Source organism: Sander vitreus, chromosome 13, assembly GCF_031162955.1.
Source record: "Sander vitreus isolate 19-12246 chromosome 13, sanVit1, whole genome shotgun sequence".
Lineage (NCBI taxonomy): Eukaryota > Metazoa > Chordata > Actinopteri > Perciformes > Percidae > Sander > Sander vitreus.
In genome coordinates this window covers 24,860,930-24,878,141 of record NC_135867.1, presented here as the reverse complement: position 1 = coordinate 24,878,141, position 17,212 = coordinate 24,860,930, and the positions used below count along the sequence as shown (strand labels likewise).

The following is a 17,212-nucleotide window of genomic DNA, read 5'->3' as shown; positions in this document are numbered from 1 at the left end:
AGTATATATACGGTTAGAAGATGGCTGTGTCTCATGTGACCTTGTTATTTGTACACGCTGTGACTATACAAATCACAACATGTAAATAGGAACATGTTGGCGTTATGTTGTCACTTATTGGGAGCAGTAGGCTAGATGGAACCGATTACCTCCAGGATCTGTGCTAAGCTAGGCTAGCGGTGGGGGCATCAGACAGAGTTACAACACGGACGGAGATGAGAAGGGTATGTATGGACTTATCTAACTCTGGGGGATACGGGGAATAAGACAAAGTCCCAATAAGTCGCTGTGTTCCTTTAAGAGAGACTTATTACTTACATTTCTAACTAAATCTGTGATCGCAGCTCAAGACATAAAAAGAAAAAGAAACAAACCTCCTTGAGCAAAAACGGATTCAGAAAATGGTCTTTTGAATTAATAAATGGCACGTTCAGTTTCAAAAACCTTCCAGATGGTTCTCTAAAGTTATTTGTGTGTACTGTACTGTACTGTCGATGTGCACTGAGTTACCACGGAGTACGTCCAGTCTCAAATACCACTTGAGCTTTAAAAACTTGAAAAAAATATCCCTTTTAAAGTACATTTAGAACAGATAAAAAAATGTGAAAATGTTAACTAGGACACTCATGCAATTAATTGCAATCAAATATTTGAACCGATTAACAGCCCTAGTACTAAGCATACCTGTGTACACCTGCATATGTGTTTGGGTTTATGTGTGTGTGTGTGTGTGTGTGTGTACATTTGTCAACCCAAGCTTGACTAACACTGGCTTTTTACTTGCCTATGAACAGTAACAAGCAGCAGTAAAAACCCTCCTCAGAGACTTCACAGGGTTAACTAAATGACACCACTGCACAAACACTGTTGCTTTAGTGGCCTGGCATAGACTGCAAAAACCACAGGAATGGCTCTATATACTGTAACATTATGGGTACATATGCGTGTGTGTTGAGTGACTCCAATCCCCTGGCTGGGAGCGTGACAGGGGTTTCCTGTATGTGACAACACGCTCTACTGTACTCCAAAATGAACAGGTAATACAGCACACACACACAGTCTACCTGCTGCTGTCAGACAGCACTGAAACCTTGACCGATAGGGTTTATATTGGAGTTTCCTATACAATGAAATCACGTTGAAAGTAACAACATTGTAAATTTAGGACAAATTAAGAACAGTATTTCGATAAAGGAATTTATAGTCTTACAGCCATGTGAACAAAATTAACTAGTGACTAAATAACATGGAGAGAACATTTAACCAAAAAACACTGACAGTATTCATTTGGGGTGGGGTGGGCTACTTGATCTAACTGTAGATATGTAACTGAGCGTATCACAAAGGGCATAATAAAGAAATGGGCTGTATCTATTCATTTCAATTAGCTACATTGAAAGGGATTTACTATATCTATCTGAATGAAAAATGCCAAAACAACATGCTCTATTCTTTTTTTTATTATCTCCTAGTAGCTGGAACAGAGCCCTGTAGTTAATCATAAAAGGACTGGGGATTTTGGGGGGAGTTTGCTGTGTAATTGATGTTTTTATTATTATATTAAGTCTTCTTAGACAAGTGTTTGAGTCATGCAGCACTAAAACAAAATGAGCTGCAGCTAGCAATACCTTGGGAGTCAAAACACTGAACATCAATATGCACCCTGTTCACTCCTCAAGGCCGCAAAATGACCTTTATAGGCCTGAAACTACGGATTATTATCGTTTAAATGACTCTATTGAACAATAGCCCATCATCCTATTGCGTGGGCAAAAGATAAACAAAGCAATTAAGATCAGCCCAAAAGCCCTGTCACATCCTCCATTTTACTGAGGAAAAGATTACAACAATAAAAGTTGTAGTGTGGTGTAAACAGGCACATCAGTCCGAGTGTTGTCTGCGCATTGTGCACCCATTGGCATTACCTTTCTTCTGAAGCTGTGTGTTGTCCTTGTGCCGCAGGTCTATCTCCCTGCCAAGCGCCTTCCTCTGCCGCTGCAGTTCACTGCGCAGCACAGCTATACGCAGCTGCATGCACTCCCGCTCTTTCTTCTGCTCAGAGCAAACGGAAGAGAATGACATGGAGAGAAAACAGAGAAAGAGGATGGAGGAAAATATTTAGTATGTGGTCACAGCAGTGTTACGTATTTACCTACCCTACCTATTTACGTATACCCTTTACTGTATATAGACTAGCTATGTTCCAACGTCACATTGATGCTACGTTCACACGTGGCCGGCTATTTTCATGAATGGACATTTCAACCTCTCCGTTTTCAAAACTAACATCGTGCACAGCTGTCCGTTTTCAGAAAAGTGTTCGTTTACACGTACCCGTGTGGTGTATATATGCTGTCAATGCCGTCAAGAGCATGCCAAACCTGTAGATGGCAGTGTAACGAGAAGCTCAAGCCCACGTTAGCCAATCAGAATCCCAAAAATAGCAACAACAGCAACGAATCACTTCCTCTCTCTTGTCTTCCTCGGCTGCCTAAACCTCCGTTTGTCTGAGTTTACATGCAAACGAAGATTTCCAAAATCTTCACTCTGGCCAGAGTTTTTAGAAAGACTTGTTTTCAGAGGCAAATTCTCCGTTTGCGTGTCAACGAATGGCACAAACGAAGGGAAATGTCTCCATTTTTTCAAAATAACCATGTACGTGTAAACAGGGCCTGATTTTATGCACATCTAGAGAGCTAATTATCGCCGTCAATAATCCAGAATCCATTGTCAACATCTAATGACAAAAAAAATTAAAAATAAAAATGGGAAAGGACTTTGCAATTCAGAACATGTCACCGAGCCCTGGGATCAGTGTCACGTGTGAAAAGCGTTTGTAATGATGTACAACGACTAGCACAAGCAGCACTGCGTCCTTTTGGCACTTTCCTAACCTTAACATTCAGTTTTGCCCATCTGTGTTGTCTTTTGGTGGCCAGTGTAGAGCACACAGGTGGAAGAAGAGGAACAAACGCATTCGAATGAGGCAGCGCAAAGCCAGTTGTTGTTGGTATTTTGGTGGAAACAGGGTCTAAGATGTTGAGCTGAGAACAGACGCCTCAGTACGTCAGTATGATAGTACGAAGTAAATTCCCTAAGCAAATGCTTGGCAATAACAGAATAATGCTTACGTTATAAATAAACCATTTTAATTAGGGACCGACCGATATGGATTTTTTTTCATCAGCCTTAGCCGATGACCGATACGGGGTGCCGATTTTCTTGAGCTGACATTTGGAGCCGATACAGCTTTTGCTCCCTCAATTTACATCATAAAAATGTAAACCCTGCCACACTGGATTTGTTTTCAGAATCTGCTATGCCATTTCTTTAAAAATAATAAACAAAAACACAGATCAGTGTCACTTCTGCAATCATCTTACATTCATATCACCCAAATTATGGGTGCAATGTGCATCATGTGGATGGGTGCACTGCATATGGTTAACTGTGCAAGGGTAAAAGGCTTTCAGCAACATCTACAACACAGCCTTGATGATGCATTGCTTGCTGACATATTATAAGACCGACATAATCAGGTCATCACAAAATGTCCTTTGTCGACTAATTTAAATAATTTAAGAAAACAATAAACCTGAAAAGTAGCCATTGAAATAAAGTCCTTGATTTGTTATTTAAGACTGCCATGGTGCTGGAAGCCTGCCAGGCTTCCAGCACCAGCACTCTGCTAGTGGGGGAGGGGCAGTGCATGGTCTGCACGTGGACTGCAGTGTCTCCAGGAACACAGAGCTGCCTGTGGATGCCCGTCTGTAAATAATGCCGGGAAAAAACTATCGGCAAACGCAGCAGCCGCGTATCGGCCAATGCCGATACAACGCAAATATCGGAAACGGAAAAACGCAAATATCAGCCCGATATAATTGGCCGGCCGATAAAATCGGTCTATTGCTAATTTTAATGAAAGCACTCTCCAAAGGTAGATACATTGAAATCAGCTTAAGAAAACAGAGTTGTGGTAAAAGCATGAACACCTTTTGTATTGCCTTGAGATGTGTATGTTTTTTTCTGTTGTCTCACCTGTTGTCTGTATTTTTTGTAAAGTTGCACTGAGTTTCCCCCCTGGAGGATTAATACAATATTTTCTATCGTTTCAGATTGTATCGTATTTATCTATAAATCAATATGAGTCATTTTCACAGATTATTTTATCCATAGCTGATTCTTACTGCTACAAGACACAGAGAACCATGGCACACGCAAACTTGTGACGTACGGTACACAAACCCGAGTGAGAGACCACAATAAAGCCATGAGTGTATGTCTTTGTCCACATCTTTTGGCTGGTGTCTCTCTCACCACATGCGCCCCCCGACCAGCAGCAGCATCAGAGTGCAGTCGTTAGTCAACATCTTTCTCTCTCTCTCTCTCTCTCTCTCTCTTTTTCTCGCTATAGGGTGTCATGCTTCATGTCTCTATTTGGTAAAGAGGGGGAGGGGGGGCTGCAGGGGAGGTAACCATCTAATGAGGAACAGCACCAGGGATTCATGGACTGATGGATGGTGGATGTGGTATACAGTAGATGAGGGGGAGAGACTGGAGGTCATAAGAAGGGATGAATAAATAGGGCAACTTCAAAACATGCAAAGAGAGATTTAAGAGGTGATGTCTAGACAATGTGGGGATGATGACAAAGAAATGTACATGGAGATTCAACAGAGAATGACATGGCTAAGGAAGAGTTGGGAGGGAGGGAGCTTGCTGGCAGGATAACAGAGATTCTGCCTTGTTATTCATCCTGTAGTTTGTGAGCAGGGACCATGGCATCACATACTGTACACTTAGATAGTGATCGTGGCCTGGATCAGAGGAAACAAAGACATGCTCCTTCTTGAAGACTTCTGAGGGATTTGTAGCGAAAACAGAGAGTGGTATCTGTCACAGAGAGAGAAAGAGAAGACTGATAGAGCCTCCATCTCTCCTATGTGTCACTCTCTGATGCTCGCATGTTAACCACCACCGGCTTTGGCACGAACCATGAGCCTCCTACACTTTCACTGAGCGACATAGTTGGCAAGTGGGTCAAAGCCATGTCAGAGTGTGTGTGTGTGTCTGTGCGTGTGTGTGTGCGCGCGACTGCAACCGACCACGAGGGCCCGTCTGACTCCTACTGAACATCAAACAGCAGAGTCAGCTGAGTAAATAAGCAGCAGGCGTGGGGGGGGGGGCATGATATAACCCAGCAGATTAATGGCAGAGTGTGGGTGAGAGGGTGAAAGGGCTATGCGCTGGGGTTGGTGGCCTCCACTCTGTCCCCCTTTGATCTATGCTCACTATGGCGCGCACAGAAGGATAGTACTGAGCTCTCCAAAGGCAAAGAGGGAAACCCTTAGAAGAGCCACACAATGCTCCACTCACTCTTGCCGGGTTCTTTGAACGGAAAGGTAGAGGACGAGGATTATGTGATTTATTAGCTAATGTGAGCTCTGAAAAGGGTTTTAAGGAATGTTTCACTGTGGGGGAAATATCAGAGACAAGTTTTTGAAAGGGATCCTTTGTGGCAAAAAGAATGGAGCCTCAATGTTTTTTTTGCGGGAAGGCTTGAAAAGGCTATGGCGGAGCTACTTTAATAGATGGGGTGAAGGTCTGGGAAAAGGAACAAAAAAATATATATATATATATCAAAAGCCGATGAGAGCATGATGGAAAGCAACGGCTGTAACAGCTGTCTAAAGGAGACACTCTAAAAAGGCACTCAAAGCCTTTAAATGTGGTATATTGGGGCAAACACACATACACAGCACACACTCTCACGTCAATTTGAAAAAACAACACAAAAATATCCCAGCTGCGCTTTTTCCAAAGGCATGTCTACCTGGAGGATGAAAACACCAAAGTGTCACCGCCCCGGGGCTTTTATAACAGCAGAGGGCACGGGATGTTTTTAAAGTGAATGTTTACAATAAACATAATGTCAAACCTGGGATCAGTGCTCCGTTTTCACAGCTGTGTGGCTGCCAATTCCAAAAATGTTAAATATGCTTTCTTGCTTTTGCTGTGGATCCTAGTGAAGATAGTAGAGCCACATAAATAGTGAATTTTGGTCAAAGGGTTATCCTTTAGGAAGGCAGGATATTGGTCTCTTCACTTTTCAGTTTAGCTATAAAAAAAAAACTAACATTACTTTACAATTACACATGGGGATTTGGGTTCTAAAAGCTCTTTAATCTCACTGCTTAAGTATTCAACACAGTACAGTCTCCTGATGTTTGTTGTTAGAAACCAATGGGCGTGTTATTGCTGATCACAGTAATAACTGCTCCCCGGTGAATGGTCTTTGAAAACATCAAATCTCAAAGTGCACCTCATCTTTATACATTCTCTCATAAAATAAAATACATACCCTATTTTTTTTTTTTTTTTTTTATATTTCTAAAAATCGCATAAGCTGAAACAACAAAGCCGACTGCTACTGAAAATGAGCAAATAAGCGGTCTGAACACTGCTGCTGTCAGTTGCTGATGAGTTGGAATCTGCTGATGGGTGGCAGTGCTCACCCGCTCTGTGCAGGTTGCCGTCGTCCGAAGCTTTTCCTCGATCTCTTTCCCGATCTTCTGCACTGTCACTTGGGTCTGCTTGATGGCTCTCTGGGCTGTGTGAAGTCTGCAGGACGAGAAGAACACAAAGTCACCAATCCAGATCATTGTTTAAACCACACACCGGACCACAACAACAACAACCGCATGCTAAAACTGTGTTTCCAAGAGGCCACTAAATTGACTGTCTGCGTCACTGTTATGACAACAGCAATCTATTTCATTTCGCTTGGAAGTGTAATGTGACTGTTTGGAGGCCATCCTAAGAATTTTGATTGTCTCCATGTGAAAGAGTCATTGTGCAGCGCGTTTGTTATCCCTCCTGGTTTCTTTTTTGGATTTACTGGGGGTTGATCTTCATTGTTTCTGTCCCGACTGCGGAGTCTCATAAACTGTAGAAGCCAATGGCGAATTTTGACAAACAAAAAAGGACAAAAACAATATTAACGTTCCTGATAATACAAGTTTACAGTTCATTTGACCAGACTTCTTAAATACCACAAACCACAAATATCACAACAAAAGTTTAATCACCAGTATTTTCTAATGATCTAACCACAACGTGAGATCAAACGTTGCTCGACAGACCTGAACCCATCAGTCCCAGGAGGAGAGGACAACCATCAAAAGGCCACATCATAAACTACAACCACAAAGCCTAATTCCAAATGCCATGTCACTGTCATTATGGAAACAGCAACATCAGGACACAAATGACAAGCCAGCGCGTTATTTAGACCATCAATCACAAGGGCAATAGACTTCCAAGTATGTTTTCTTCAAGTCTGAAGCCCATAGAAAGAAAAACAAAACGCCGCTCAACACAACCCGAGGGACTCCAACAACACAGCGACAGACACCAATCCCACATGGTGGGAATGAGTTACAGAGGACAGACAAAAGTTGGAAATAAGCATTCATACTGTCAAAAGTGGCGTTAGATCATCCACTTCTTGCTAAATGTCTCAATGCCATCCGTGTGCCATGAGGGTTGGGTTGCACAGTAATGGTTACCTTTCTTTCTTTCTTTCTTTCTTTCTTGAGATTGGCTCAACTATCTGCGCCCCAAATAAAGATCTTCTTAAGCTCTTCTTCTTAGCACGTTTCTTTCTCTCCAAGCCCTAACCCTGTGGTTTGAGTCATAAAGGTGAAGTGAATAGGGTTTTTCCTTAGGTATGCACTCGCTTTGAGTCTTCAAGAAATTGCCTCTTGAGTGGGTTTAGTGAAAGAGGCTCAGTTTAACAGGCTTCCAGCTTGATGGGGCCATTTTACAAATCCTAGGGGGCTTTTTCTCTCCGGATAGGATTGCATCTTCCTGGCAACCAACGCAGGAAAGAAATGTTTCTATGAGGACGTAAATAACCATTGAACATCATTGCATATTTTCTGCCCACATTTTTTTTTTTATCTGTCTCAGGTGACAGCGATAGCAGTTGGAGATAGTCCTTTGGAGCATCAGGGAACATCTGTTTTGACAGCTTCATCAGTTTAGGTGATTATGGATATGGCCTTTTCCCCTCAGTGAGAATAGCTATCTCCTCTCTCCTTTTCACGCATGTCTGCCCTTATCATTCCCTGAGTTTTGGCCTAACACCTGCCCATCAGGTTCTGTCACAACCTAAGGACCAGGAGGAGGCCGCGGGGGAGGGTCCGCACCATACACCCACATTGACAGCAGTTTAATGGCTGGGCAACTGTCCAAAGAAGGCCTTCTCACGAGCCAAGACAACTTTCCTTTTCCGAGGCATGAGAGGTAACTTACAACTCTGCCGCGGGGGATTCGCAGGAAGTTATGACTGAGCCTGTGCACTCAAGCCTTCATGTAGATAAACATCAGAAAAACAATAACATTTTCTCCTTTGACTGTGGCACTAGACCCTGCAGGGGTGTCAGATGACTTGTGCTTTTGAAACGTCCAGATTTGTTGATTAACAGAAGGCATCTTGTAGATTTTTTTTTCTTTTTTTTTTTTTTAAACACAGGGGCTTTGAGGTATAGTAAAAAATGTAATGCTGCAATGCTAAAATGTTACGATTTACAATCAAGTAAATGAAAATGGATCAAACTGATGACATTTCATCTTTTTTAAAAGTCCTTTCAGTGCAGCTGGAGGGCAGCAGACCTGGCAGCCTCTCTGAGCCAGGTCTGTGTTTTCTGTTCATTTACCTTTACTGATTATCTTGAAATAAATATTTGCCGTGGTTTACACGCTGTGTTGTGGGATCTGCAATTTTGCAATCACGGCTGAGAAGCAATCAGCAAATGCAGATGTGTCATCTGGCTCACAGAGATAAGCCAGAGAAAGACCTGGGATGTGAAGAAGACACTAGGGAGTACATGGTTGTTCTACTGAGAGAAACATCAGGTAGGACTTATGTAGCACTAGGGCTGGTTAAACAACTTCTATACTTTTTAGGCACTGACCAAATTTCCTCCATAGTATCGAGTATCGAAAAATGCCTCGTCGTTCATTACCAAATTTCAATACCTAAAGAGTAGCGTCAGTGAGCCAATAAGCATGCTTGTACCAAGATCTGTGATTGGCTGTCTAACGTTACACGTTGTAGATGCACTGTGTGTGTGTGTGTGTGTGTGTGTGTGTGTGTGTGTGTGTGTGTGTGTGTGTGTGGTGTTTTGAGCAGCTTGACTACAGTGTGCATCACATAGGTGTAAGGGAGGGCAACAGGCCAGATCTAGCAAACCAGCCAATAATGCACACATTGTCCCCATTAATCTACAATCAAAGTTAGGTGAATCAATCAACAGGTTCAAACTCAGCAGACAGATACAATGGCCGCTTCCCTTTAACAAAGCAGGTTTTAAAATCTCTTCTAAAGTCTTCTAGCTGTTCATCACATGTACGTGTTCCCGATGCACTTGTCAAACAAACCTGGGTGAGCGGAAACAAGCCCAAGGACTAATGACAGTACTGAATTCATTTCCAGCAACAATGTTTCAAACCCCACGGGGTGAACAGGGCAGCCGATTCAGCATATCAAAACAAGCTTGGAGACGTTTTGCGACAACAAATTGAGGATAATGTCCCTCTATCGCTGCCAGGGACAAAGCAGACAAGCACCACAGTGGGGGAAAAAAAACACAACAAACTAAAAACTTCTAAATTCCGCCTTTATCTCACGGCCAAAGAATGTCAACACATTTAATATTTGTTATTCACCTCACTATTGTCTCCAATTTCATGGAATGGGAGATAAGATTACTGGAGTTTCTTTATCCAGCATGCATAATGCACTTCTATTCCTGCAGGCTGATGTTTTCTGTGGGAATCTGCTGAGTTGCTATAAGCCGTGTTTACATGACAACTACAACAGAGATGCAAGGACACCAAAGAGATATGTGAGAAAAGATATGTATGGTCCTAAAGGGTCAGAAAGGGGTCACACACACTGCAGATAATTATAGATGTTTGGGAACTCAGTCATGAACATTAGCTCCTTGCCCTTGTCGGTTAGTCATGGTTACTTACGCTGCCTGGTGGAGGGAGCCAAATAATTAAAAAAAGCTTTTTGAAAAGATTTAAAGCTATAGTAGTCCAGTCATTTTATGAAAAAATGTATTTGCAACAGAAGCAAACTCAAACTGATTTTGTATCCGCAATATGTCCTGAGTAAGGAAAAAAAAAAGCCCAGAAAAATCCCATTAGGGGGAAGTTTAGAAAAAGACCCAAATATAGCCTATTCACACGCCTATTCATTCTTTTTCTCACGTGAATAGGGTAAACATTTTGACCTTTAGATATCACCATGAAAATTACTGAGTTAATTCCTTACATCAAGGCAGACAAAAAATGAATTACAAGTTTTTTGAAATGGTTTGTTAACATGGGCAAAAATAATCTAATTATGTGCTAATTTGCATAAATACCACAACAGATCTAAACATTGGGTATAGCCAGGTGAAAATGTCTTGTTGAATCTTGTTGACATCTTACAGTAAAAGACTTAATGTTAAGGTCTGAATGGAACCCATTTAGGCTACCCATGAGCATGAATACATGGAGGCAGGAAGAAGTACTTTAAATCAGCCTTTATTAATTATTATTGCAGAGATGGGGTTTGGGGCTGGGTCCGTGGGACTGTTTCTGGGGGATGAGTCTGAGGGAAGAACAGGAGACAAGGGTGAGGAGAATACAGAAGACAAAAGGTAGGTCCTGTTCCCCATCTCTGCAATAATAATAATAACATTTGGAAAGTGGACAGTGGGGCAAATATATGAAGATGCAGGACCACTGCTTAAACTGAAAATAAAAAAAACGTAAACCTCCTCTTAAATTCTGTTTTAAGGGTTGCTTTGATTGTGCACCACTCCAGAGGTGTGAAATGAAAACAAAAGCATCCACGTCCATTTCCACATGATGATTTAAAGCTCAGGCAGTCAGTTTGTTTCTGTAGTCTGGTTGCTACTGGCTCAGACCCCAGGGTCAGCCGTTGACTCCTATCCAGCGGCCTGGTTAACGCAGGACCACAACAACGTCCCATGGCTGAGCGCTGTGGCCACAGCGTCCCACCAGCAGGCGGGCGGACCTGACGGGGGCTGCCTGCAGGAAAGCATTATCACCTCAGCAGCCTCTGAGCATGAGAGACCCCCCACAGAGCTTCACCACCACTGTGCACTGCTTCCGTTGATATGTACTGTACGTATATGCATACTCCACATTGGAGCATACAAACGCAAATCAGGAAACACATATGGGGCATCATATGGCTCTGATCATGGTTCCCCTTTAGGCTCCAGGAGTTTGAAACAGGTTTAATCTGCAATGTTGCAGTGCTGAACTGTGAAAGTTGTGCCTCAAGAATTAGGTTTACCATGCGGCACGTGGGCCACTGCTACAATAGACCTGAAACTTCAACATTCAGCATCTGCATCTTGTTTTAAACACTATTTTTTAACATCTGAAAGTAAGTGCATAACTCCTTGCTTTCAGAGAGTTGTGAGTAAGAACGGAGGGGCCACTCAAGTACTTCCTCTTACACAGCACTTCAATGTGACGTTAAAGAGCATATTAGGCCATAAAAGATGGCCTCTAACCATTGTAAACTGGAACAGTAAACCACTCCATCACTCTTTCTGCCTCTGCTTTTTGTTTATACCCAACTAGTGCAATAAGCAGCTCAGTAATGAGTTCTAAAATCAGTCCTATCAACTTTTTCCTTTCTCTCTTACTGCTCAAACATAAAACCTCTTTTCTAGTAAGACAGGGGAGAGTACTTGACAGGTTGAGGAACGTCTGCACCTGCATTAGTAGTGCCTTTAATAAAAAATAATAAAAAATTCTTTTTTTTAAAAACGTTGAAGAGCTGGATCATCTTCATCACTGTCTCCTTGGCTTTCTTTCTGCCCAGACAGGGGCCCAGCACTATGTAGGATGTGGCTCAGCCTCGATCTCAGCCTGGACTCTCTGGAAGAGACAAGACTTTGCTGATTGATGATCTGTTCTCTCCCTCTTCATCTTTCCATCTGAGACGGGTTATGTTTGCTAGCCCACATCACCATGTTACTCACACAGTCGATGGGTTTTGTCAACCGGAGGCTTGCTGAAAAGCAGACTGTGAATCTGCTGGGCACATTGCCGTCATTAATCAAACCGGTGCATTCTTAGCAAAGCAGCTAGCCTGGTTGACACCAGACCCTTCTCAGTTGTAACTGAGAGTGGGTCTGGGCAAGCTTCATTCACAGTTCATTTCCAAAGGGGCGTCACCAACGGACGCCGCTCAAATGCCTCTGGGCGCATTGGATAGTCCTTCAACCAATCAGAACGATGATCCAGGTGACGCTGCGCTTCGGTAGCCATCATGTTGAATGTAAACAAAAAGCTGCTCGACGTCGCGTAAAGCCCGCCTCAACGGTTGTGATTGGTGTAAAGCCCGCCTCAGCGGTTGTGATTGGTGCCTCGATTTTGGGGACATTGGAAATGGGCTTGAACGGGCTCTTCGCCAGACTGACTGGCAGAGCAAATCTCAAATTTGCCAGAAGTTCGTCAGGGTTTACCCAGGCTACAAAGCAGCTCCATTAAAGCATTGCACTGAGAAAGATGCTTTGCACTGGGCCAAGGCAGATAGTTGAGTGGGAATATCTGACACTCAGCGTGTCCCCTGTAGACATGCATTAAAAACTTAGCTTCAAACCTTTTTTTTTTTTTTTTTTTCCCCAAACTCACAATAAAAAAAAAGCTACTTTGCAACCGATTACATAATGAAAAAGTAAATGCATGGTGCAGCGTCAGCGGCATATAAAAGGTGGCTGACGTGTATCGTATACCAACCACGTAGGTGAGCCAATAACACAAGCAGAGATTTCACCATGAAGCATGGTTCCACAAGCAGCACTCCACCTGGATGCTTCAGAGAGTTAATGCACTTTGAAAAAGGCAAAGCTGTGCGGGTCAGAAAGTGGTATATATGGTTATGTACCATGGGGGGGTGGGGGATGGGAGGATAATCCATGTTGGGAGTGTACAGTATCTGATGAATCATTCTACAGTACACAATCATAAACCATGTGCAAATGAGTGTGCCGAGCCAAAAGTAACTGACAGGGGTGAGGAGGTGCAGGCAGATCAGTGTGTGGGAAGAGGGGGATCAATGTAACTGTGTTAAACTCCGCAGAGTCCCACTGGGTACGGATAGAAGAGGATGTGGAAGAAAGCTGCAAAAATGTAAGAGGCAAGAGCAGAGGTCAGAAATGTTGTGATTCAAACTGGGCTTTTTTTCCTGCAAGCTGCTGGGGAGGCAATGGTATCCTCTCATAAACTGTAAACATAAAACCATGACCACTCTAGATGAGGGAGCGCTGTTTAAGTTCAGCCCACTTTTCCTGATACTGCAAAGGCCTGTGATGTATTTATGTCCCCCTATTTAATTCTTATAGTAGGAAAATGTCAGTGGAAGCCTTCAAAATGCTCATAATGACAGGATCCTTATCTTATTTTGGAAACGTCAAACTCGAAACCTTCCAGATACACATTTATTTAGGTAAATCTGGGTAATTATGTTGTTATGCGATAAGGCCATGATCACACGGTTTCCCTCTGGGGAAGCCCTGGTGGTGCTGAAAGTGGAGTTTACATTCTACCACACTTAAATATAAATGTGGAACAACAAGGCCATGTTTGTCAACTGATGCCAGAACTGCCTTGTCGTCTAAAGTTCTTTATTAGTGCACCATGGTTCCCCTTCTAACAAGAAACTTCCTTAGGAAATCTCTGTCTCCTTCTTGTGGTGTAAATTTGCATTGCAACCATTTTATCAATTCATTCTAACCACAATCCCAGGTCTGACGCTGGCCCAATGATGATGTGCCTTCACTGGGATATACTGCTTAAAATGTTCCACATATACTTGTCCCATCATGTCCAACAAATACAGTGTAGACTACGGGCTTTGTGACTTTGTATAAAGTTGGAGGCCAGAAGAGCTTCCCTGATAATGGGTCAAAAATGTTGACTTTCCTGTGGCACCATCTGCTGGAATACAAATGCCAAAGACAAATATGCAACACATAACAGGAGGAAGTGTAGTCACATGAGCAATTACGCAAAAGATTAAATAAAAGATCTAATTGAAGAATACCCGTTGTGGGTTGAAATAAATCAAATACACTGTAGAGCATTTTTTGTCAGCAATCCACTGCACATGACAGAAAAGGTAATGCATATACATTTGATGAAACGTGGAGTCCCAATGTTATGGTAATATGATGTAATACTGCTACATGGCATGGATCTTACCTGAGCAAAGAGAACACACTGTAGGAGTTTCTGACTGAACTCTGGTCGACTTGAAGCAGACTGTTTTTCTTCCGCTCTGACTGATCCTGTAACAGCCACATGTGAGTGTTTCAGTGCAGAGGCCAAACAGCGTCCCAATAAAACTAAGGAGTTTAGGACTGGGTATTCCATGATTATGCAGAAGCTGGGAAGAATTGACAAAAGGCTGTACCTTATGATCAAAGTCAGCTGCATAGTAGCCATCATTCAATCCAAATATTATCTCATTTGGATTCCTGGATCGAATCTGTGGACAAAGCGAGGCAGTACATTCTCATTGTAGGGAGACGGAGAGAACAAAGAACAGCTGGCTCTGTATGACACGGTGCTATCTGTTTACGAGCTTTGAAATCTCACTGTGAAAGAATGACAATAACATTGAGTTCTTTGACTGAATTTTATGATTGCTTTGGCTCATTTTTACAAACAAAGTTTCAATATGCAAAACTCTTAAAGGACAATTCCGGAGCAAAATGAACCTAGGGGTTAATAACATATGTGTATCCAGTCGACCGTTCTCTGGAATATGTTTTCATGCTAATCTAATGTGTCTCTAGCTTGAAACAAGCTAGCGCAAACCGGTGATTAGCTTATAACGCTAGCCTTCGGGGCAGAGGGTAAATCGCTTTTCTGCACCACTAACAAGGCTCAAAATAGCACCACACTTCAACGGTAGCATAATGAGGGTCCCTACATGTAAACCGAAGCATTGAGAACTTTGTAAGTGTACAGGACCCTCATTATACTGAAAAGTATGAACATTAAAAGTATGAGCATGTACAGCACTCAATACTTAGTTGAGGCTCCTTTTGCCTGAATTACTGCAGCAGTGTGGCGTGGCATGGAGTCGATCAGTCTGTGGCCCTGCTCAGGTGTTAGGAGAGCCCAGGTTGCTCTGATAGTGGCCTTCAGCGCTTCTGCATTGTTGGGTCTGGCGTATCGCATCTTCCTCTTCACAATACCCCATAGACTTTCTATAGGGTTAAGGTCAGGTGAGTTTGCTGGCCAATTAAGAACAGGGATACCATGGTCCTTAAACCAGGTACTGGTAGCTTTGGCACTGTGTGCAGGTGCCAAGTCCTGTTGGAAAATGAAATCTGCATCTCCATAAAGTTGTTCAGCAGCAGGAAGCATGAAGTGCTCTAAAACTTCCTGGTAGACGGCTGCGTTGACCCTGGACCTCAGAAAACACAGTGGACCAACACCAGCAGATGACATGGCACCCGAAACCATCACTGACTATGGAAACTTTACACTGGACTTCAAGCAACGTGGATTCTGTGCCTCTCCTCTCTTCCTCCAGACTCTGGGACCTTGATTTCCAAAGGAAATGCAACATTTACTTTCATCAGAGAACATAACTTTGGACCACTCAGCAGCAGTCCACTCCTTTTTTTTTTAGCCCAGGCGAGACGCTTCTGACGCTGTGTCTTGACACAAGGAATGCGACAGCTGAAACCCATGTCTTGCATACGTCTGTGCGTGGTGGTTCTTGAAGCACTGACTCCAGCTGCAGTCCACTCTTTGTGAATCCCCCCCACATTTTTTAATGGGTTTTGTTTCACAATCCTCTCCAGGGTGCAGTTATCCCTATTGCTTGTACACTTTTTTCTACCACATCTTTTCCTTCTCTTTGCCTCTCTATTAATGTGCTTGGACACAGAGCTCTGTGAACAGCCAGCCTTGACCTTTTGTGTCTTGCCCTCCTTGTGCAAGGTGTCAATGGTCGTCTTTTGGACAGCTGTCAAGTCAGCAGTCTTCCCCATGATTGTGTAGCCTACAGAACTAGACTGAGAGACCATTTAAAGGCCTTTGCAGGTGTTTTGAGTTCATTAGCTGATTAGAGTGTGGCACCAGGTGTCTTCAATATTGAACCTTGTCACGATATTCAAATTTTCTGAGATACTGAATTTGGGGTTCTCATTAGTTGTCAGTTCTAATCATCAAAATGAAAAGAAATAAACACTTGAAATATATCAGTCTGTGTGGAATGAATGTATACATTACACAAGTTTCACTTTTTGAATGGAATTACTGAAATAAATCAACTTTTTCATGATATTCTAATTATATGACCAGCACCTGTATAGTGTTTGACAACCCAACTGCATTTTACCGCAAACGTACGACTAGTTAACTTTCTAAAGCAGGCGCGAGAGACACGAGTGACAGAGAGACAGAGGAGAGCAGGGAAAGGAAATGCAGCTTAACGAATACGCTCCGTGTTTTAAATAGCGTTAAAAAAAATAATAATAATAACGAAACGCAACATGTGGCAGCCGGTGTTGATTGTGTGGCGCACCGCCACAAATTAGTCTATGTGTGGGAAACACTAAGGGGCGCACTCTTAACCAGGTGAGCTACCAGGGAGCCCCAATGCTCCCTTTTTTTTCCTAATAGCCATTTATATAATCTTCGGGAAATGAACTGCAGACTCTGTTTTGATGTGAATTAGTTCATGTAGTTCCACTGCCTTGATTAAGATAATTTTATTCTAAAATGCAACAATGATTACAATTCAGTATTAAACATATATACAGTGTTGCGATGCTCTAAATTTACTCACTGCCTAATGTATTACCTAATTTGACACAATGTTTTCATTGTGTGTGCTAGGTTAGATTTCCAGGCCAAAATCGATAGAATGTCATATTACGTTAAGTGTTTTGCACATTGAAACTCTGTTATCAAAATGTTGTTTTTTTTTATAGCAAAACAATTAGCTCAGTTTTTGATCAGATACCGCACATGCCACGTAGATGTGTACAAAAACCAGCTGTACTCATGGGTTTGCTCTCCACTTACTGCACATGTTCCTTTGTAGCCTGTGCCTGTGACACAGGGACCCTTGTGACACAAGTGTATATTC

At 42.6% G+C, this 17,212-nt stretch overlaps 1 protein-coding gene across 2 annotated transcripts in view; it reads right to left on the bottom strand.

The window, feature by feature from the left end:
* The window catches only part of uvrag (UV radiation resistance associated gene), a 104,653-nt gene that overhangs the window by 74,719 nt on the left and 12,722 nt on the right, over positions 1-17,212 (bottom strand). For both annotated transcript variants that reach the window (XM_078265781.1, XM_078265783.1), the window contains 4 exons: positions 14,516-14,590; positions 14,305-14,390; positions 6,516-6,621; positions 1,926-2,052 (listed from right to left, as the gene is read on the bottom strand). In XM_078265781.1, the coding sequence (XP_078121907.1) occupies positions 1,926-2,052; positions 6,516-6,621; positions 14,305-14,390; positions 14,516-14,590 (394 nt within the window). The remainder of the gene's footprint in view (positions 1-1,925; positions 2,053-6,515; positions 6,622-14,304; positions 14,391-14,515; positions 14,591-17,212) is intronic.